We start from the raw sequence: 23,887 nt of genomic DNA, 5'->3' as shown, positions 1-23,887 counted from the left end.
CATCAAAGGGCAGGAAATTCACTGACAAGCGCGAAACACACTGCTATCTCTGAAAGAATTAAAGTGGGTTTAATATCCTATACGCTGGACTAGGCCATTGCATAATGTAATACAGCCTTAATTTCACTTCCTTGCCAAATTGCCAGACAAACCCATTGTATTTCATTGCTGGGTGAACACTTAGTGAGTAAAACATATCTGTCAGTACACAGAGAATCATGATGCTTTTCCAGAACCATTCCCAGCTCCAGAGATAATTGGATTCACTCATTTATGTGCGGCCTGTTGAGTTATTTGTGTGGTCCCAAGATTTGGGATTCTCAGCTGACATAGAAAGAGACAGCAAGGAGAATTCTCACATGCAGAAAGTCATGGTAGCTCCATGAGAAGTCAACAGAACTGGGCCAGCTTAAAAGTTTGTTCCAGCTGAGGTTCCAGCACTCTGATATTCATGTCATCATTGGAAATGAAGTTCATGGAAAGAATTTAATTTCTGTCTGCACCTTGATAAATAAAATCCAGCTTTACAGCTCCTGCACTTCTTCTTGAATGAGTTATTAGCATGGAATCTGCTGTCAGCAAGGACTTTAAGGCTGAGTAAAACCACTTCAAACAGAACAGATCACAGACTCTGCCTTTGTCAAATAATATCTGATGACATTATGATAATCAACATAAAATGGGTCTGCAATAACCCACACTGAAAACCACAGGCAGAGCCCAGATCTGTTCTCAAAGAAGACAGGGAAAGTTCAGTCTCCAGGAAGGCTGTGATGGCTCTGCATAGCACGTTAAACAAACAATGCTTGAGTGTTCTCTGCTGCTGTGTGGAAATGTGCACTTACTGAAAGTGTATCTCTAATGGCACCTTGTTGGCAACATCATCCTCAGCCACCTCTCAGGCTTCAGCTGTAGCTATCACAATCAGTTTATCCCTCTCCTTCTCCTTCTCCTTTCCGTGAAACGCACACTACATTTCTGACTGATGCAGCCAGCAAACCCTGACAAGTTTCCCTCCTTGTCGTGGTTTAACCCCAGCTTGCAACTAAGCACCATATGGCCACCTGCTCACTCCTCCCTGGTGGAATGGGGGAGAGAATCAGAAGAGTAAAAGTGAGAAAACTCGTGGGTTGAGATGAAGACACCCCAACTGAAAAAGAGACATTAGCAGCATATGAGGGGTTCAAGCCACTTCAGAAATTGTTGGTAGAGAAGCCTATCTCCTCTTGGCACCGCAATTGCCCATGCTACACTGGATGTTCAAAGAAGACATCCCCTCTACATGTCATACAACGAGTGCTACATGAGGTAAGTAGGTAGTATTGATCATGCAGCAGGCTCAACTGGGGAAACCCAACCACCCAGGAATCCTGGAAGAGATCATGGACTGGCCAGAAGGCAGAGATTTTGGAGCATTGCCTGAGAAGGTGGCTCGTGCCCAAGAGGCACAACCATATAATGAGTTATCAGAAGATGAAAGGCATTATGCTGTTTACCGATGGATCCTGTTGTGTTGTAGGAAACCATCAAAAGTGGAAAGCTGCTGTGTGGAGTCCCACACGACAAGTTATTGGAGCCACTGAAGAAGAAGGTGACCCAAGTCAGTTTGCAGAAGTGAAAACCATCCAACTAGCCCTAGAGATTGCTGAACAAGGAAAGTGGCCAGTACTTTATCTCTATACTGACTCATGGGTGGTGGCTAATGCCCACTGGAGGTGGCTACAGCAGTGGAAGACCAATTGGCAGCACAGAGGTAAATCCATCTGGGCTGCTGCATTGTGGCAAGACACTGCTGCCCGGGTAGAAAACATCGGTCTAAAGGTACATCATGTAGGTGCTCATATGCCCAAAAGCTGCACCACTGAAGAACATTGAAACAACGAACAGGTAGACAAGGCTGCCAAAATTGAAGTCGTTCAGGTGGATCTGGACTGGGAGCGTGAGGGTGAGCTATTTGTAGCTTAATGGGCCTATGAAACATTGGGACATCTAGGGAAAGATGAAACATACAGATGGGCTTGCGATCGAGGGGTGGTCCTGACCATGGAGGCCATCACACATGTCACTCATGAATGTGAAATATGTACCACAAGCAAGCAAGCCACATGAGTAAAGTCTCCCTGGAATAGAGGGTGGTGGCTGGGTTTTTGATACTGCAAGGCCTGGCGAATTGACTATAACCACTGCCATGAACAGACCAAGGCAATCGCTACATACTGTTGTGGAAGCAACTACCGGTTGGCTAGAAACATACCCTGTAAACCATGCCACTGCCTGAAAGACCATCTTGTTTTGCCCATGATGGTAACTGTTCAGTGATCTACCTGTCCTTATCTTGACCCACAAGCCTTTCATCGTGTTTTTCTCCCCCTGTCCAGTTGAAGGGGGAGAGTGATAGAGTGGTTTGGTGGGCACCTGGCAGCCAGCCCAGGTCAACCCACCACACCTTCCCATGCGAGCCCCTCACTTGTTCCTAGAAACCCAGGCTTCAACCAGAAAGTTGCTCCCAAAGCATCTTAATGACATCTTAAATAATATTTGCCTACCAAAAGAATCTAGCTGTCTAACTTCTGGTTCCAAATTAATTCCTACAGGAATGGCAGAGACTTTTCATTATGACAGCTTAAATTAGGACTTTTCTTATTTAGAAGAAAGTTTGCTGTCTTCCAAAATCTCTATCCCATTGCATCTTTTAATTTTTTCACGTTCACGCAGCAATCATCTATCCAACAAGCCACATGTCTGCACATTTACACTGCCTTAGCTTCCTCTTGTCTTTGCATCAAATTTGTGCACTCTTTCTTTCACATTTGAGGCCTCATACTGCTTACATGTTGCCTACTTCTCTCTCCAGCATTGTATCTTAATCTCTGCTTACATACACCTCTTCTTCCTCTCCATGCCCTTGTCTAAAATGATACCTATTCACGAGCATTACTAATTCCTAGATCAACAGTAAATACTCAGAAAATAAACCAAAGTGTTACTGTGAATAGTATATTGAAAACCTCAGAACAGTGCGGAGGAGTGTCAAAATGTTAAACTGAATTTAAAAAATCAAGCAGGGAAAAATATACAGAATACCCTCCCACACAAAACTGTAGTCAATAAGATGATCCTGGGACCAAGATGAGCCAGCTAAATTTCTGTCTTACCCGATTTTCTTTATATGATCATTACCAGTCTTTTTAAATTTATTTAGATAGAACCTTAATTCACACTCCTCTGTTCCAGTGAACATCAATGCAGATCATTTTTGAACACCACTCTGATCAAACAAAATTACCAGAGCATCAGACTACAGTCATCAGTACAGCTTGTCGATGTTCAAACGTGGTGTGCAGTCCTAGCTCCTGAGCAGTTCAATTTCCTGCCAACTTTGATCTGTTTTCTGTCTTTACCTCTTATGTCTCTGTCCTCAGCAGTAATTATTCTGACTTGTAGCTTTCAACAGCTGAGGCCTTTTCTCTACTGCTGGCTCACAGAACTGTGCTGGGCAAGTGCTGTGGCTTAAGAAAGGAAAAGAAACCTTGGGGAAATAGGTACAGTATTATTTTTAAAAAAACCACATAACAGTTTTCTGAAAAAACCAAACAGTTTTTCAGTGAAAGATGTGGGCCACCTTCAATTTCTGTATTATTTCTGTTGAGAAGTATGTAAAATAGGCTTTTCTTTCCCCTCAAAACTCAGTTTCTCCCCCCAGGGTCTGGAAAGCCTTGCTGTTCAAGATGAGAACTATGCTGCTGGTAGCTAAGTAGCTACTGAAGGCAGAAGTCATTAAAAATGTCACTTACAGAGAAGACTTGAGACTTCTTTTTTTTTTTGAGGAAGACATGAGGAGGAATTTTCTTGGAGGCAGTGACAAAGAAGTAGCAGCAGCAGCAGTAGTAGTAGTAGCAGCAGTGACAAATATGAAGAATAAATTTCTCTCTAGCTTCCCAAGACTAAGATTTCCTTTTTGATATTAAACTCAGTATTGAACAATCTCCTCTGCTTTTACCCCCTCTGAGCTCTGCTGCAAGGTTTATCTTCACTCATCAGCCTCCTGAGGAGAGCCAATGAACGGAAGGCAAAGTTGTTCAATCTGTTTCCTCAGCGTTCGCCTAGGCTCTCAGCACAGGAAGCCTAGTGCTCTGAAAAGTCAGAAGGAGGAACCTCTCCAGCTTTGAGGAGCCAGTCGATCAGGAGCACACACAGCTAGAGGAGAGGAGTGGGAAAGGGGGAGAGAAAACACTGACATTGGCTGCTGAGGATGCACTGGCAGGCAAGAAATACTCCCCATGACCACAGCTAGGTTGGCGGCGGGATGGGTGAAGTGACGGAGCTGCCTGAACCATGAAAGCAGGAGCCGACATGAAGATTGCTGGGAAGACTGTGTGTGTTTTTGTGCTGCTCACCATCACCAAGGTCGTGAGAACAGTAGGTGAGTCTAACTGGGACCAATCAGCCGTCGGGATGGAAGAAAGTGAAATGTGCACAGATATTTTCTTTCCATAAAAGCTATTCATCCTGCTTTGACTTTCTTTAATTGCTAAAAATTACGGACCACAACTAAAACATGCTTCCCCAATATCCACTCCTGCTCTTCTTTTCTTAGTGGTCACAAGGCTGCCAGGCATTATGCCTGTGACTTCTATCTAGGCAATTAGTTAGTCACCCTTAGCTGGGAATGTACCAGTTGTCACAGATAGCCTTTTTACTGAGACCTCTAAATCCACATCACCTGAGAAACTGATCCATTTGACATATTAAAAATATGCCCAGGAAAGTGTTTGTGAACTTGAAGCTTTTGGCCATGTGGTGTCTGCTGAAGAGAGGCTGCAGATACTCTGAAATGGGGCAGGGATCTCTTACATCTTTCTGAGGAGTGGTGGAATATCACTGATGTGCTGACAGTAGGAAGCAGTTTCTGGAATTTCTTTCTGAGGCTAATGGGCATGGTCAGTATCAAGAGTGGGAAAGGCTTTTGTGCCAAAGACAGTGGCACTCCTAAGGCTTTCTCACACCAACTCTTAGTGTAGTTGACTTAGTTTTCATATAGTTTAGCTACAGCAGTTAATGTCTCCCACATACCATTCATTTGCATTTCTAGAGCTTGTGCTCTTCCAGACACCATGCAGCAGTCAAGGGACTTGGTAATGGAACTAGGGATTTCAGCAGCGGTTCCAGACACCTAAACTGTCTATGTATAGAGGGACAAGGCAGATAGGTCTGTGAGATCCAAATTAAACTAGGGACATCTCTGAATAATAGGTAACGTGTATGTGTCCATTCTTATTATGGGCAGGTAGAACTACACTGCATGGACATGAGTTATTCCATTCCACTTGGCCAGAAAATAAAAGTGGCTCCTTGATGCCATTTAGCCAAGCAAAACGGATGCAGTCATTGTTGGCAGTGAGGGAACACCCATCTGTGATGTGTTTGGCTGATCAAATGAGGGACCTAAAATGGTTACCTCAGTGCTACCCACTGGAAAAAACTGAAATACTTCACAAACATTATTAAACTTTGCATTGGTAACCTCACAACAGGCACATTGGAGGTAAAAAGCCTGTCCCTATTCTGTAGGTTAAGAACTATCTCGGAAGAGTACTGAGGAACTTGCTCAGAGTCATACAGACAGATTATGGTAGCATCAGAGATGGTCTACATTTTTGAATACAGCTGCTCTCAAAAAGTAAAGGAGTATGGACACATCACAAAATGTTGAAGAAAATGGGGAGACAAAGGGGAATCCTACTGGCAAAAATTCTTTTTAAAAATGGACTTTGCTGGAAATATTTAAAAAAATCCAATGCCAAAAAGTTCTTTTTGTTCACCCAAAAGGTAACTGGATTTTAACTTCTTGGTGTCTTGGTGAATCAATGATATTCCCCTTCAAAGAACACAGAAAAAGATGTTCAGTTAAAATCTAATTTCATGCTTGAACCTTGCCCTCCCACCCCAAATAAAAAGCAGCCCACACTTGATGGGAAGTTTTCAGCTAACACTGTTCTTAAACTTGTTTCCTTCAATATTAGGGTGGCTATTCTGAGCAAGATGTAGTGACAAGGTTTTTTTCTTCAGAGCTCACAGGCTAAATGTGTCAAGCTGATCCAATGTGTGTATTCTATCCAGAGAATTTGTGTTGTATGAAGGTCAGAAGGAACTATGTCTCCCCTTCTGAAGACTGGAGTAAGCTACTTTGAATGAAATAAGGTCATACAAAAACTGTTGTGTGTAACCAGTCTTTACCTGCATTAGCATTTTCCTTCACATTTCCTTAGCATGTTGTTTTGTGTTGTTTGGTTAGTGTTTACAACAGCAGATGGGACAGCTCAGAAGAAAGGCTGAGGTCACTTCATGGTTGTCATATCCAGATCTGCCCCCAAGTAGAGCTGGATAATATGCCATTGAAGCTGCTGGTGCATGATCTGTACTAACAATCCCTCTGTGACAATCCTCATAGTAGCAGTGGAAAAGACTCAAAATTTAAATCTTTTCAGTAACACTTTGAAGACTTTTCTAGTTTAATTAAGCAGGCAGGACACCTCAGGTGGTTGTGTACATACTCCAAAGGAAAGGGGACAACAGAGGGAAAGATCTTCCATGAGATGTTCATGCAACAAATCTCTTTTTATTGGATTAATATTTGCAATGTTGGACTGTAAAAGTCCTGCATCTGCAGTTGTATCCTGTGACAATAGATACGACCAAGTGCTTCAGAGGAAGCTGCAAGAAATCCATTGTCAGTAATGAGATGTGATTCTCTATGGTTGTTCAGTTTTATCAATAGTAAAAAATTGAACTCAGTGGCATTGCATCGGTGCTGGTATTAGAGTGTATGAAGTGAATAAAAGTGAAGTAGATTTACAGAGCAACCTGGCTAGAGTTCAAGTTTACCTGCATACATACCTTTCTTGAATGCTACTGCTTTCATTTAGTTTCTTTCTTTAATACAACTTGTAAATTCTCTTTCACTAGTGTACTAGTGGTTTTTATTGCCTTCTTACTTTCTCTGTCCTAGTGTGTTTCACTGCTCCTGTCTCTACTGCCTCCTATTCTAGTTTACCATGGACTCTTGCTCCAGATACAAAAAATCATAGCCTAAAAAACTATTCTGCTAAACTTAGATTTGTCTCCATTTCACTATTTCTTTGCTGCTCCTTTGGGTCTATGTGCTGGAATCATTCTGACCTCTTTCACCCTAAAAGCACCTGAATCCGAACAGCCTGTTTTTCTAACCTGAATGCTTAAAACAGAATTCTGTACTATTAAGGAAAAATTTTCTCAGAAGACATCTAAGTTGCCCTAGTACAATCTTCAAAGCATGTCCTTGTGATATTAATGTTTTACTTTGCTGTGGTCCAAACGCAATGTCTGAAGGTGTCTAATTTCAAAACCATGGAAACAAGGAAGTTCAGTCTTGCAAGTTGACCACATACTCCATGACTACAAAGCAGGTTTTCTTTAATTGGGAACGTGCTTGTAGAATTACATGCTACTTAAAACTCACAGCGGATATATTTTTTATTTAGAGGTACAATCATTCATAAGAAAGAAGTGTAGGGAATGTTCTTATGCTACCTTATCTTTGTATTGAGTAAGAAAATGCTAGGAAGAAAAGTACTATGCTAAAGCTAAGCACTAAAGTATGACTGAAATTTTAACCATCTAAAAGTGAGGTCATAAGCATATTTTCACAGCAGTCTCTTATCTGCTCTCTGCAAAGTACGAAAAAGAGGGCACACAACCTACTGTTCGCAGTCAATGATCTATTTTGGTTTAGAATAGCAGGAAAATGCCACTTAAGCATAAATAAACAGTGCGACTTATTTTATTCTTCTTCTCATGAAGAGAGTAAAAGGCCAAGTTCAGCATGCAAAACAGAATATAAAATGTTCTGTATCTGTTTCTATACTGAGAAGTGGGGGGCCTTTGCACTTTGTAACCCATGATATCACAGTGCTACTCTAAAAGAAATATTACCCAAGGCACTTTGGCATCCAGTGTAAATCCCTTTCCCCCTCAACCATTCCAGGTCACATTCTGCAAGGACAAAGATCTACTTACTTTGCACACAGAATTTGCTCTACCAAGTTTAAAGTTTACAGCCAGACTGATATGATATGTGACAGCTTGTTAAGTTCAGTGATGATTTATTATCAGTTGAGGATTTGGCCAACAGTGTTTGTTCTGCAAGCTAGATGACTCTAACACATCATTTAAACACCAACTAATTCCTTCATTACAGAATTGTACCCATCCTGTTTTCTACAAAGTCATGTTTCTATCAAGACATAGCCCATTTACGTGAGGGTAGAAACAAAACCTCAGAAAGGACCCCTACATCACTGCATAGAATCGCCTTTTTTTGCAGGCATTGTATCATGCAATGCTTCTCATAAACAATCTGAGCATCAAAAAAAGCACACACCTTATTGAAAGGCTGGTTTTAATCCTGATGGAGGCAATATTCTCTATTCTGATTTCCAGCCTAAATTTGTTGTACTACCTTTTTTTATTTTTACTACATTTTGAGCTGCTGAATTTCAGCACATATCTACCATTCTACTCATCAAGGTCACCCGGTTCTTTTTGTGTGACATTTCCATTCTTTATATTAATGCTATACTCTTCTGGCTTCCAACAAATTTCCTCACAAGCTCCTGATACAAATGCCAATGCCATTACTAAAATCATTAAACAGAATTACCGTAAAAATCATCTGCTGAGAAACATTAGCAAGCTACCTTCAAGCTGACACCTCCTTTTAACACTGCCTTTTGCTTTCTCTCCTTAATTCAGTTCTTTATCCATCATGTTTCCCTCCAGTTGCCCTTCTATTCTTCAGCTTAATTTATGATTTTCAGGAGGACACTGTATCAAACTGCATCTCTAACTAGCTGAGCTTTAACATCTTTACTTTGCCTTCAAAATCAGCTGTCTTGAATGACTGTGTGAAAGGATACTGGAGAAAGCTAAAGAGACTGAAAAGATCATAGTAAAACTAAAAACTAGGAACTGGCAACTGCAATGGTATATTCCACCTTGAATGGGAATACTGAAACCTTGGGTTCATTATTAAGTTCTGTCAGTGTGCTCACCTCTCTGCAACATATGAAGTCGTATTCAACTCTGCAATCTAAAAAAAATCCAGCCATGCTGCAGGCACTTCATACTGGAAAACCAGAGTTTACAATGACGAAGTGTATTTTTCTGGCTGTGTTTTAAGGTTGCTATTTCAGCCTGTATGAGACAGCAGGAAAGACATTTTTACTGCAAATGACATAGTAATGGTGGCAGAAAAGAAATGTGTTTAAAGGAGAACAAAAGAAGAACTTGAGTATGATGAAGAAAGGAATTTCTGAAGACAGGAAAAAAGCCTACATAGAATGAAATGGGAATAGGAGATATTTTCAAGAAATAATGACGAGTATGGATAAAAGAGTGTGAATGGGAAACTAACAATAAAGGTATGTCTCTTATTGTGTCCTTTTAAAGATATGTCCACGCTGATAAAGCTGTCATCGCAACTTCAAGAAACAGTCACATGAGCTCAGGCCAGCTAGTTCATGTATTTCTATAATGAAAATCAGAGTAGTCTAACTGCTTACTACTCACCCAACACACAGGGCCGGTTTTCAGCCTACACTCTATCCTGTGCTGTTGTGGCTACGTTTTCAGAGTCACAAAGCCACCATCTATAAAATTCTGTCAGTACTTTAGCAATCCCTACCGTAGTACAAAGCACTTCTATTTGTTTATCTTTCACTTCATTCCAGACAAGCCTTGCTAAGTGTCACAGGCACTCTGTGGCAGTAGAAGGGGAGAACAGATGCAGAGCTCAGCCTGTTGTATGTGGCCTCTTCCAAGCGTCTGGTACGGCCTTTTTGATTATGACTTGGTATGACTCATATAATATATTCATTCCAAGATACAGTTAGTCATTTACTTGTGGTATGTTCATTGTTTCAGTTCATTACACCTCTAAGTTTAATACATCACAATCTGCAGTGTGTTGGTGGGGGAGATGTGCCAAAACGCTGTGGTAGATTGTTACTGTGAGAAATAAAGACATGATAGGATTATATCTGAGAAAGTAAAGCAGTCTCTTTACAGTGTGAAAAACTCCATAACAACTAAATTTCTGAAGAGGCTGTCATGGAACCTGAGTCATTTGGGGGGCAAGAAAAACTACTACTGTGAGTTAAAACCTGCTATAAAGAATAACAGAGGCTGGAAATCTTTCCTATTTGAAAGCAATCAAAAGCACTTTCAAGCTGTGTAGCTGTCTCTGATTTTGCAGTGATTCCCCTGACAATTTTAGTGGCTTCACAATCAAATTTTCCTGTTTTTAAAATCTTTCTTTTTCCTTTTACTGTGAGAAAGACTCTGAGAAACAGGAGAAATGACTAAATAAGTGATGCTGTAAAGGAACTGGTGCAACTAGTTATTCATGAGAGCTATCAGACACACTACATAAACCACGTTAAAAAAACCAGAGCAAAGTCATGCCCCCAATCTTTTTCAATTACAGTAATCTTAGCATGACAACAGTAACCAGTGAACTCCTCAACTGAGTTTGTTTTTTTCCTGAGAGAGGTTATGTCCATTTTCAAACATAAAAGTGGAATCTCTCAGTGCATTGGAACGTGCACTCAATGCACTCGATTAGAGCTTGAGAACCTCCTCAGACATGGCTTAAAATCTTCTTCAACAGTCAAGGAGAGACAATGAGGGATGGCATAATATTATTGGTGTTATAATTAGATGAACTTCAGAGGCTGGAGTCAAATTGGAGGACCTCAGTCTAAAGGCCTCCTACCCTGCCCACCTGTTAAATGAGTCTCCAAGGTGAAACCTGCTCATGATGGATTTGCATCCGCAACCCAAATAGGATGGTTCAGCCCAGAGCTGTACAAAACTCCCAGAGCCTGACTCACCTATTTTCTACATCAGTGTGACAGACAGCATGTAATCCTGGGCTCCTGAGCTCTGCTCCTTCTGGCTAACAGAAATTGCCATTTTCCAGGGTCCACTCATTTGTGAAGAATAAGACTGAAAATTTATTTACCATAAATGTGTAGATACACAATCCTTCATTTCATCTCTCTTGTGTGCAATGAAATAGTTAACACTACTGACATTTAATTATCGTCCGATGGTTATCACTTCACTGAGATGAGCTTGGTAGCTCACACCTCTTCAAATTTCTTGTTCTCTGCAGGCCCACAGAGACTGAGGCCTTTGCTGCACTGGTTATCCCCTTTTTCAGCTACAGCAAGCTGTCAGTTCAGCTCAGCTATAACACAGGATTTCACCTTGAGAGAAGTAGCAGTGCAACATACTGGCTTGTTACTGAGCCTTCGTTTGAATTGATAAATGCTGATGTGTATGGCATATAGGCCCTAATGTACTGGTCATAAACCAATCAGCTATCACAGAGGAAACTTTAGCAACTGACTTTAGCCATTTTACAGTATGAAAGCACCATTCCAGAAAACAGTGGTGCAGTGACGGGTCTGAACTAAAACACTTGCAGCACTGAACCTTTCCTCTTTAACAGAGTGGACTACTTTTGTCTGTTTAGCTCTCCTGCAGAGCAGACACACACCCTTTAGGTTTAGTGAAATTCCTGGAGGGAAGGGGAGATTGTGTCTTCCTTCAGGAAGCTGTGGAGTACATACCCAAGAGTGCAGGCTGGGGCAGGCAGCATAAGGAGGGCTATCAGCCTCGCTATGCTGGTTTTGGCACTCAGCGTAGAAGGTATTCACAGGACTCTGCCATCACAACATGCTTCCATGCCACACTGAACTGGAAGAGGATCAAAATAGGTGCAGGCTCTGCAGTTACACCTTGCTCCCTTACCTTCTTTTTTCTTTCTCTGCCTTCAACACAAAGACAGTCAGAGTTTTAGACAGTTCTTGGGAGAACGCTAACAGGCTAACACGGTATTATATAGGATAAAACCTCCTCATAATATTATTTGTCTGTTCTACAGAGATAAAAACATATTCCCTGCTCTACCTTAAGAGGAGGTCTTCAAAGTCATTTCAGAAATACAAATTAACCAAACCTTTCAGGATTTTTGGCATATGCATTCTTCTTCTGTAAAAGAAGTCTAAAGATCATGTTTCTAGCAGCATGCATGAGAAAAGAAGCAAAGCAAGGAAGAAAGTATAGAATTCATAGTTACGCTAATACCACTTACCTGCACTCTAGCAAAGAAAGAGGGCAGTAAAGTGAAAGTAGTTTAATTTTATTATGTTTATAAGGCCTCTTTACAATAGTAGCAAGGTGTATGTAAGTATACGACAAACAAGAAGATTTTTTACTAATTAATCTACCATCTGGGGAAAAAACTCCTGCCTTGCTAAAAGCCTTCTAAATTAACAAGAAGATATAGGGGAATTCAGAATCCTTCTACAAATTTATTGTAAACCTAAAATTATACTTAAACATGATTCAGCAGATTTTAAGCTGACTGATGTGGCTTATCATTTGAAGTGAATGGTACCTGATTCATTCAGGGGAGAATATGACAGAAAGGCATAGCAGAAAGCACCACTTTCACTCCCTCTTTCTGTACAGTCTTGAAGTACACAAGCCATTATGTTGGGGAACTTGCACATTGCAATAGGCTGCTTAGGAGATGCAGAGTTGAAAGACAAGTAAAATGATACTGCTTTAATATGTAAATGAAAGTTAAATATGCACATTGTCATTCCTGCCCAACATTTGCAAACATTATCCAAGGAAACCCCAGCCCCAACAGACAGGGTGGTTTGAATGCTTAGGTTTGCTTAGTCATTTCCAGATGAGGTCAGCCATACTGATGACATGAGCTCTGAGGCTCTAGGCAGTGTTAAACTGGGAGAGGAAACACTTTGTTCTCCAATTTTCAGAGACATTTATAGAACTTACATCCAGAAACCATCATGAGACGAAAGGCTTTTTTCAGTTCCTCTCCTGGTAAAATCATCTGAGTTTAAAACACACACCCCACATTTTCTTGAAATGCCATTAAGCAGAAAGCATTTGTCATTTAAAAACATTTCCAGTGTAATAGTGTATCACAGAACACTGCTGACAATTGAATTAAGGAAACAAGCATTTGTGGGGCTGGTGGGTAATTTGTGTATCAGAAAATGGTGTGAATAGATAGCACTCTTCTTCTTCAGCTGTGCTTGGAAACATTAATTGATGAATCCTGGCAGTACTGAGCAGCAGGAAGTTAAGTATTATTTCCTTTATTTAATAAAAATGGGAAGTGGATGGCTTCAGTGAAATACTATCCCCACCTAATTTTCCTCTTCTACCAGAAAAAAAAAACTTCTTTGAATTACACTCTGATTTCCATGTTATACAGCTAGAGTAACTAATACATTACAGCACTGTATGGTGTAGTGTAGCGTGGGGCAATATTGCAGCTACACCTCCTATCAATCTGCAGGAGCTAGGCCTAGGTTTGGAAATGTCTTCATCCAAAGGATACTTAATCAGCAAAATGAAAAGGCAAAAACCTTTAAAGGAATCTTTAAGTAGTTAAAATGGAGTGAACTGTGTTTATCTTGCAAGTTAGAAATCATTTCTCAAGAACACAGTTAAACAGCAGGAAAACTGTTTGAGCTGGAATGGTTCATTCACCTAGATTCCAGAAGATAATGAGATTTCAGGTGATATCAAGGTAAAACCAACTGTAGTTTTCTCAAAGAGGCTAATAGTAATGATTTGACTAATAATTTGAAGTTGGTGCTCATTAAGACCATTTCTTATAGTGTTGTGAATGTTCAGGAACTGGTCTTCACATTGTGCCAGCCAGCAGAGGTAAGAGAATTCCAGCTCTGGCGGGGGGGATAGAGAAACACAACAAAGTCAAGTCTGGTACCTCTGAGGAAGACTTTGACAGAGGTTTGATTAATCACGCAAAACTTAGGTCTTCTAATTCTTTGCTTATTCCAGCTGAACTTTCAATTGCCTCTCTAGTATATCTGCTTGAAAGGTTTGGGCAGGGGTTTAATGTATTTGGAATAATCTGGGAAAAACTCATTTGTCAGTACAAATCAGGTTTGTTAACTTTTGTTGTCCTTCCAGATTAATGCATGGTTTGAGAGTAGTACTCTGATTTTCTCCTCACACACAGCTCTCAGAATGCCACTAAAATCATTACTCAGCCCAAGGAAAGAGCAACTTGGGGTTCCACCAGAGACACAGAGCACTCAGAGATCAGTGGTTTACAGTCCGAAAGTGTAATGGTCACCTATTAAAAGAGGAAACGAGTGAGGTGGTAAATGGAGGCTGGCTTGGACTACAGCTATGGGTATTACTACTATTAACTCATTAATTGTGGCACCTAGGAGATTTTGAAAAAGACAGGTTATCTGTAACAGGTCGTCTTCAGGTGGATATTTATACATACACATACATTGTGGATTTTGGGGGTTGTTTGCTTTTAATTTCAGCAGGACCCAGAGGACACAAAAGTCCCATTCCCTCACCTACTCTTCACGCTGGTTTACAACCTGTGCCTCAGACTCTTGTTTTCTCTCAGTCTCAAAAGTGCCTCACAAAGGAGAGTGGGCTGCATATGTAAGTGTAGGCAACACTAATGCACATATAAGCAATTCATCTTGAAGAACAGTTACAGGTAACCTTTCTTTCATCTCTGAGTGCTTGCCCACATGTACCTTTACTGTGAACAAAACCTGTCACAGAATACTTTATTAAGGAAAAGGTCCCAATTTGACTAGTTGAAACAAAGCAAAAGAAGCAACTGTCCCAAAGGTGGCATCATGTTGAGAGACTTCAATGGGTCAAAGCAATAGTGAAATGAATCTCGGGGTTAGAAACTTCACCCCTTGCATGTGTCAGCTGAAGACACAGGCAGAGGAGGGGTACCAAATCTGGTCAATATAAAAAGTGCAAGCACGACTTACGTTCAATATGTGCAAAAAAGAATCAGCCCTGAAAGCTTGTGGAAAAAGAAAACCTGGGGAAATTAGTTTCTTGGCTAAGAAGAAATTCAGGGACACATAAGGAAAAAAAAAAAAAAAAAGCAATCCTGAGGGTGTAAATTGTCTTGAACAAACACAGCACACAGAGGAGCCATAATAGTGGTCTGGCTCTCTGCCCTTCAATGGCCAATATGGTAAATTTCAAAAAGAACAAGAGAAATAGGTCCAAGCTTTTCCATGCAGAAATCTAGCTTCAAGTACATAGTTCATGGATCATGAAAAGATAAAGAGAGGAGGTATTGTGCCTGACTCCAAGCAAGAGTCATCTTTTAAAACCCAAAAGAAGAGTCACTGTCATAGAAAGAAAGAAAGAAAAAAACACAAACAAACAACATGTTTCCAAGCAAATGCAAAACAGAATTCAAGAACAAGACATACTCACTATCAGAGAGTCAACACAGTTGATACATCAACTGAATAAAGTTTCTCTGCAATCTTAGCCTTGCAAGCAAGAGGCTCAGGGATATGGGCATATTTTACACCTCCATAGCTGCATGCCTGGCACAAAGATGGGTAGGACTTACATTCATGTCCTGTAGGGACTACTGCAGTAAAAGAAGTACAATCACAGTGTGAATGCATATGTACACATTGTGTACACTCGTCGTGTGAACATATGTGTTCACAAAGATTCAGAAAATGAAAAGACACCCCTGAAACATAAGGCAAAAACCTGTCCTCCTACACAAAGCTCCAGCATTGTTACTTGTGTTGTGGTCATGTCTGAGAGGTGTCAACAAGGCCTTTGCCCATGGTGTTGGATTTTGTATGAATGCAGAAATAAAAGTTGTTCACTTTGTTGGTAGCAACAGTTCCAGAGAAAAGTCATTATCATGTGGCCAAACCCAACAGTCAAATTTCTATCATTTCAGCCTGTAAATGGTAACAGCCCTGTGAGCAACCCACTGGAGGATTTGCCAATAGAAGCACACTATTCAGATGCTGAACTGCTTAAGACAATGGGCAGGAGTAGGGTCTTCCTCCAATATCTGTGTTATCCACTAAGATGAGCCCCAGTGGGAAATTTGTTGTGAGTATTGAGGGGGTAGGCTGTGATAGGCCACTGGCTCCATAATCCACAGCTGTAATACAAGAGGACAGGCAATTTGCAGATGAGCACAGACAGGGCCTCACGCTGGCGTGTAACAGTGCAGACGTTTCTCTGTGAAGCACAGACCAGAACTCCAAGGCTATGAGTGACATCCCTGGGCACCTTCTGACACATCCTTCTTCTTTCTCTCCTTCAGGGAACAACAGCGTGTCAGCGACAGTAGGTAACAGCTGTGTGCTCACCTGCCCTTCCAAACCAAATATAACTATGGTAACATGGAAAATAAGCCCCAAGGTTGGAGGCCCCTGCACCTTGGGCTACAGGGCTGATCAGAACAAGACAGACAGAACAAACTGCAGTGACAGCATGAACTGGAAATTCAGACCAGATTGGGATCCTGCCCTAGAGATATGGCAAGTAGGAATAGACCATGACGGAAACTACACCTGTGAAGTAGTAGCAACAGAAGGGAATTTCCACACGACGTACCACCTGACCGTGCTAGGTAAGGGACTCCTTCCTCATTTTACAGTTCTCCAAAGGACCACATCTGGGCTTGGACATACAAAGCTCCTCGCCCCATGTACCGGAGGAAGTACGCAGAAAGAAGAGGAGCTTTCTTGCTGGGATAAACTGTCATGCATTTCATTGATAGTAGCTCCATTTCTCCCTTCTCCCTTCTCCTTATTTCCCAAAACTCTTCTCCCTGCTGCTGCCCCCTTTTCCACTGTCTAGTTAGAAACAACAGGTGTGAAGCAATTTCCAGTATACCAACAGAGGATTCTGCATATGCTTCCGGTTATCCTGCAGAATCAATCATTAATACCCTAATTTAAGAGAACTAAAGCATGTGACAGTAACACTTCCAAGTGCTGAGATACTCTGTCAAACATGGGATGTTCTTATCCAGACAGTAGGAATGGACCCATTTCCTCTTACGCTGGCATTCCAGTACATTTTAAACCATGCGTGTGATGGCTGCTTAGGACAAAAGCCTAATTCAGCCCTGTATTTGGGATAATTCCCTACTGCCATCTCCAGGGAAACCTCCTCTAATGGTACACGGCTGTGGTAACTCGCCTGAATGGGGGAGAGTTGTCCAAAAGGAAAAAAGAGGCACGATCTTTGCCTCTTGTGTCTCTCGCCCATGCCGCTGTAACGGGACGGCACCTCCAACCTTATTCTCCTCTTTTCACTGTGTTCATTCTGGGTAGAGAACAAAAACATCCTATCCCAACGGTGGCCAACTAACTCCATGCATCTCCCCTTCCTGACGCTGTGCAGTGCCCCCAAGGCTGACCATGTACTGTGATGACCACGGGAACCCCATGTGCAAGGCAATGGCGGGGAAGCCGGCTGCCCAGATCTTGTGGGTCCTAGAGAGCAACTCCACGCCCAAGGAAGAAGGCCATGACAACGGGACAGTGACTGTTCTCAGCACGTTCACCGCATACAGCACCAACGTGACTAATACAACCTGCATTGTGTCCCACCCAGCTGGGAACCAGAGCATGACCATAGCCTGTCATCCCCCAGGTAAGCTTCCCTCTGTGCATTCAGCATTCAAAATCCTGGTTAGCCTGCTGTGCACACTGTTCCTTCTAGGAAGGAAAATCTATAAAAGCTATAGAAACCTTCACTGAAGTCATATATAGACAAGAGTACCACCCCCAACTACCTTTGCCCAGAAACATCACCAGCTTGTTTGTGTTCTAGACACTATTTCCTAATGGTTTCTTCCCTAAGAGGGATATACATAAGTGTGGTAGTATTCTTTTTGTAGTGGAAACGTTGTTGGAAACAGAGACAAAGCAGTCATGATCTTAGTGTTAAAATAATCACTTGGAAGCAGAACATCAGCAAAATTTTTTTAGATGCAGATGTAAAGTCTCTTGCTCAGAATATGGTAAGAGAGACAAAGAGAACTAACTCTTGTGTGGCCAGCAGAAACAAATAAATTACTTACTTCTGAGTTGTAAATGTCTGACACTGTATGACATTTGTTTTCTGGTTTTTGCTTTTTTTGTTGCCTTTGAGAACTACACATGAGTTGCAGTACTGAGATATGCTGAGTCCCTGAGGGGAGCTCAGGTATGGCTTAGTGAAAAAATATTGAGTGTCCACTGTGGGATTTGTGGGTTCTGCTTTTATCTCTGACACAGACTCTGTTTGTGTTTCTCAGACAAGTTTCATTACTGACTTTCCCTTCTCCTGAAGGGGACTATATTTATTTTACAAGCATGCTGAAAATGTGTGTATGTGCTAAAGTAGCTTTAATCTTATATTGAAATAATAAAGAAACTGAGCAGTAAGAAGATATAACTAAGACTAACCCTTTGTCTTTAGACAACAATGGCTTTATCCTGCCTGTCTCCATCACTCTTTGTTTCCTGAGCATTATCATCTTCATGGCTGTCATTTACTATTTTAAGCTCCACAGTGACAGGTATGTATGATAACATGCTAAGGAAGGATTGTCTAGTGCTAGAAGAAATCTTTAAGTACTGTTTGTGTCTTGAAATCATATGATTCTGTCAGTCTGTGCTGCTATGAATAACTGAATTAACTACATCAAGTATTTCCATACTGCAGATGCTGTGCATTGCACACATCTTCACTGAATAATGCACCTGAGTAAAACACAAATGGACAGAAGTTGGCAGAGGATTCTCATTGCATTGCCTGCTACACTAAAGGGGAGGTCTTCATTCTAATAGGAAACTGGCAGAGTTAAGCTGTTCTTCAGATACTGTGACAGTCTGTCAGTGTCTCTCTTGTTTAGATCAGGGGGTTGGTTCTGCTGCCTAATAAGTTCTATCAAGTGCCAGAGGACTGACTGGTGCTATCCTGCTTTATCAACACAGGACACAGCAGAGTGTATCTCTATTTATAAAAAAGCTCTGTGGGTGAAGCTGGACTCTAGCCCCTTTAGGATTTGCTGTGGAGAAAAAAGCAATTCCAAGGAAAAACTACAGAAAAAATTTGTGCAGAGAGAGGCTGAATTAGCACGTGTACTGAAAATCTCAGCTATGTTCCCTTCTTCCCCTATTCCAAAACTATTTTTCTCCCACACCTTCTCCCTCAGAGCTGATGAATTAGTTTAATACAATTTCACTAAACACAAATTGTACATCCTTCCAGAGGACTTTGATTTTAATCTTCTGCTTCCACTTTGTGCTTAAGCTCCAACAAACATGAGAAAAGACCTCCAAAGAAACTCAGGGTGCCATAATTTCAGGATCAAAAGTCAAGGAGAGAAAGACATGAGAAGGCTTTTTGGCTTTACTCTTGATGACATGAAAAAGAAATGTTTTATAAGCTTGTGAGCAGAGAAACCAGGCTGCGATCCAGCCAAACTTAGGATTAAGGAAGGAATTTGCTTTAATACTTGTTTTCTTTTTCACAGACTGTGCTTCAAAACCAAACCTCCTGAAACTGCTCCTACACTTTCCCCACAGGTAAGGAGAATTATGCAAATTAGACCATCACCAAATCAGGGATCGTCTGGTAGCCCTGAAAACAGAGTCAGTAAAGGGAAACTATTAGATTCTTACTCTCTGCTCTCAGCAGGTGCTACAGTGTCGTATATGTTTGCTCTTAGCTGTATCTCAGGACAAAACAAAACCTATCATCACCATAATTTTGACTTGGAGCAAACATTAAAGGCATGTTCCAACAGCAAAGGCTCAGCAACTGCCATCCTTTATTTTAGCAAGGAGTGAGTCCCACCACATCTCCCTGATGTACGCTGACCACAACTGCTGTACAAACAGTACTCAGAAAGGGAGGCAATATCATCATTTGGGGAATATTAAGAAAGCTATTAGTAAGCAAGCATGTTACTTGCTCTTTCTAGAGAATTAGACCCTAATATGCTTTTTTTCAGGCCAAAATAAGTGGGGCAGAAGGGGGAAAAAAGGAGGCAGGTGAACCAATACCTCACCTTTACCCTCCAAATCTTTGACAGAAAAAGCAATGCATGTTCTTTGGTAGGAAAAGCAATAGAGCGTTTTTTCTTGAGTCCAAGACTAATAAATATGGGAGCACTATTTCCCAGTTACATTCTTCAGTCCAGACAAAAGACTTGCAGACTCTTGCCAAACTAAACTACTCCGTGTATTTACAGGTTTTGGTTTTGTTTTGCTAGGATGACACAATGGAAGTGGAACCTTATACTACTTATGTGCAGAAGGAAAACGTAATTTACAACTCAGTGTCTGATCTGACAGTGGAGCAGAATCTTCCACAAGGACTGTCACCATCAACATGAATGGTTCAACAACACTGGGAAGGGAGAGAGGCACTTTATAAAAGACTGGTTATAGAAAGAAACTTCTCAGAGGATTTCTTCAGATTTGGGGGCAACAAAGCTCACTAGGTCTGTTTAAACACCTGTGCTTGCTGATGAGTCTCTACAGTTCTTTTTATCCCTGTTTTGCCTTCTTCATTGGGAAAGGAAACAGGTTTCCTGTTATTCCTTTGGAAAATGTGACTGACACCATGCCACAGTTTTTCCTGGAAAAGCTGTTGTGATCAGTCTTCCCTTTGCTGTTCTTGCCTTGGAGATCCTAGTTTTGTCAGTCAATTCTAGGCATTACTTTGATGCACTTGACACTATGTTGCACACATTTGGGAGATGGGAGGAGTGTTATGTTGGAACTAAATGGAACACTCTTCAATGAACAGCCACTTTTTTCTAATTCACAAATTACTAACATAGTGGCCTGAGTACTGATCATGACAGAATAGCTCAAATGGCGGAAGATATTGGTAGGGAAGACCATTAATTCCCTAGTTCTGAAAATGGAAATGAGTGATGAATTTAGAAGGTCATCCACTAAGAAAGAGAATTCACTAGCATGATTAGTTTACTTGTTGGGTTCATATTCAGTATTTCCACTAAATGTGTTCATTCTGTATTTCAGATTGTTGTTATGATTACTTTTTCCATAAGATTCTCTGAAGATATGGTATTCCTCTCTTTCTTAAGAGTATTGGCATTAAGATACTGTAAAAGAATTATGTCACTCAAATCCAGTAAGCTACTTTTAACAGAAACAAACATCAAATATTTCACAAAATGAAACAAGTTCAAATATATCATTTATAACTGTGCAATAATATACAAAAAAAGATAAAATGCTTGCTAATTCTAGTCATATTTATTTTAACTACCACAACTGAAATTTTTTTTCATTCATATGTCTACATGTTTTATTGATATTCTTTTAAATATACTTGTTAGTTCACTTTTGTGTATGTAAATTAGCTTATATATCTTAATGTGTCTCATGTTGAGGTGACTTCTTCTCACCTTCCCAAAACATCCATTTCTCTATGTCATTTTAGAATGGAATGGATCAAAGCTGAATACCAATCAGCTACATACAAGTTTTAAAGGAACCTCGGTTTCCAGTGACTTACCGAGGAAGACAGGCAGTCAACTCAGTCATAATCCTCTGAAATTCCCCACTTAAAATAGGTGTAATATTGTCCAATGATCTTTCTTCCCACCCAAAACCAGAGTGCCATCACTTCTTAGACTTTTTTCTGCGGACTGGAAAGTCTTTTATGTTGTTCAGTGTCCATAAAGTGGGGTTCATCCTATGAGACAGCAGCCAGTTTATATGTAATATATTCTATTTACAGAAGTATAATACCTGCTAACCTGCTGTCTAGCTGTAGGGTTTTATGATCCTTTACAGGCCTATTACACTGGACTAAATAATGTATGGGATGTTGCTAAGTTGCTAACTGGTTGATTATTTCCTTTGTCCTCTACTTTGTTCCACATTTAGACCTGCTATGGGCAGAAAACAGGATTTTAGTTTGCGACTGTGATAAATAATATGAGTTAAGACTCTTATGTATACACACATATACAAATATGCTCTTTGTCCCTAGCAGCACAGAAGGTCTAGACCAGAAAGTCCCTTCCTGCACTCCTCTTTCTCCATCACGGTACTTGCTATTTCTCTTTTCAATGTGCTGCTATTGTGCTGCAGTCATCCTCCATGCAAAAGTGCTGTGTTGACTGTCTTCTTAGCGGTCAGGCAAGCCTGCCCTCTAAACTCCCCAGCATGTTGCAAAGTCACAGGAAGAAAGTCAGCAGCTTTTTGCCTCCTCCCATAAAGAAAAGTTTGGGTTTTAACCACATTTACCAATGCTATCTCTTGCTGCAACATTTGATTTTGTCAAATTTGTATCTCCCACTTTTACTGCTGTATTTTATCTTCACACACATTCCAGTCTCTTGACAGTTTACAACTGCCACTCCTGCTCCAATCAGCTAATAATCATGGTTATCTTATGACTATAGAGAGTCCTGAGCACTGAGCTCACATGCACAGCAAGTCAGCGGATTCTGTGCTGTTGTGCATCTACAGAGCAGCTGCGCACTGAAGTGCTGCAGGCCTCCTTCAGACTAAGGGCCTGTTCTTTAAGATGGCACTGGCAGCACTAAAAAACAGATGCACTACAAATCCTGAGACTGAGCATAGCTTCTGTACATACATCAATTCCTGGGCCTCTCTAACCAGAAATTATTTTGTGGGAACAAAGTCAACGCCTTCATCACCCGTTACAGCAACACATAAGATTTCGTTAAATTGCAAATTCTAGCAGAAAGGTCATTATATCATCACTCACCTGCTTCAAACAGCTTTCCTAACAACAGAATCCATTAAAAGTGGTGTTTCTGCATCCCAACAGGTTTCGGACTTACAACTACATTCTCCTGCCAGTATCACCTACTTGTATTTGTGGTTTACTCCTTACCGTCTGGTTTGTAATCTTACCGTCCATCATAGACCTTCTGGTTTAGTGTGTGACTGCTCTGTAGTTCTTCTGGCTTACTTCCAGTTATGAATTAAAATGACTTCAGTATCTTTTATTTTCATCCTATTGGCAATAGAAATTTAAGTTTTCACATTAGAGCTGGATGACTTTCACATGAGCATTGACATAGTCAACTACTTCTAGATGTAGCAGGGACTTCCTCATACAAATCTAGAGAATGAGTGTATCAGCAAGGTAATGCTAAATAAATGTTTTTCAAAAAAACATTTTTTAAAAGAAATAAAGTAAAAAATCTTTATAAGCAGAGTAAAATGATTCATATTTAACTGGTAGGGAAAGAAGTGTGCAACGTATTTAGTCATAACTAGAAAGAAAGCTCAAAAAATACATTTGCACAGAAAGAAGCTACACAGTCAGACCAAAACCTATTCACAGAAAATACTAAGCAAAGAATTTTCACTACTGAATATATTTCACTAGTGAATATGTAAGAAAGGCTTCCATAGCATAACCTGTTCTTCCTTGCATTCACTACTGAGATATCATTTCTGACAGACTAAAGATGCCAGCTACCTTTGACCACATGTTTAGTTTAAAAATAGTTCACCTTGTGCTTTTTGTCATTTACCTCAGATGGGACACCCTTTGGTTAGGAAACTGCATAAACATCCGGAAAGGTATGTCATTATTTTTCTTCAATGTCTTTGCTTAACTTCTGCAATGACACCTCTTCAATAAAAATGACATTTTTTAGGGTGTGGGCATACTGGAATTACTGCTAATTACACAGATCACATTGTCTCATAATTCCCTTATGATCCCCATCATCTGCCTCTGCCAGCATTGCCCCTCAATATATACTTAAAACTGTAGGCATTACAAGGCAGATGCTATCTTGAGGTTCTGAGTTTGCAAGCACCTTGAAAAAGGGTTCCTAATCCAAAACTGGGGCTTCAATACCTTGTGAAAATACAAATAATACACAGAATGTGCAAACTGAGCTAGCTGGGAAGTTTGTTTGCTAAGTATTATGACTTAT

General features: G+C 40.7%; 1 protein-coding gene across 2 annotated transcripts; it reads left to right on the top strand.

The window, feature by feature from the left end:
* The first annotated feature begins 4,150 nt into the window (after nucleotides 1–4,150).
* LOC142034052 (cell surface glycoprotein CD200 receptor 1-A-like) lies at nucleotides 4,151–22,942 on the top strand. Of its 2 annotated transcripts, none has more exons than XM_075034758.1 (6): nucleotides 4,151–4,423; nucleotides 16,247–16,555; nucleotides 17,335–17,586; nucleotides 18,397–18,496; nucleotides 19,457–19,508; nucleotides 20,198–22,942. In XM_075034758.1, the coding sequence occupies exons 1-6, from the start codon at nucleotides 4,336–4,338 to the stop codon at nucleotides 20,318–20,320; spliced, it is 924 nt and encodes a 307-aa protein (XP_074890859.1). In that variant the 5' UTR covers nucleotides 4,151–4,335; the 3' UTR covers nucleotides 20,321–22,942. The 2 variants fall into 2 exon arrangements, with proteins under 2 accessions (XP_074890859.1, XP_074890860.1); XM_075034759.1 differs by lacking the exon at nucleotides 4,151–4,423 and adding an exon at nucleotides 9,767–9,889.
* The last annotated feature ends 945 nt before the right edge of the window (nucleotides 22,943–23,887 follow it).

Source organism: Buteo buteo, chromosome 8 (assembly GCF_964188355.1).
Source record: "Buteo buteo chromosome 8, bButBut1.hap1.1, whole genome shotgun sequence".
NCBI lineage: Eukaryota > Metazoa > Chordata > Aves > Accipitriformes > Accipitridae > Buteo > Buteo buteo.
This window is presented reverse-complemented; position numbering and strand designations above follow the sequence as displayed.

What these genes read in the sequence shown, in the direction of transcription:
- LOC142034052 (XM_075034758.1), top strand. Translation starts at nt 4,336, where the DNA reads ATGAAAGCAGGAGCCGACATGAAGATTGCTGGGAAGACTGTGTGTGTT. An exon ending in GTACCACCTGACCGTGCTAG is followed by an intron (nt 16,556 to 17,334) that starts GTAAGGGACTCC and finishes GACGCTGTGCAG; the next exon opens with TGCCCCCAAGGCTGACCATG. An exon ending in CATAGCCTGTCATCCCCCAG is followed by an intron (nt 17,587 to 18,396) that starts GTAAGCTTCCCT and finishes CTTTGTCTTTAG; the next exon opens with ACAACAATGGCTTTATCCTG.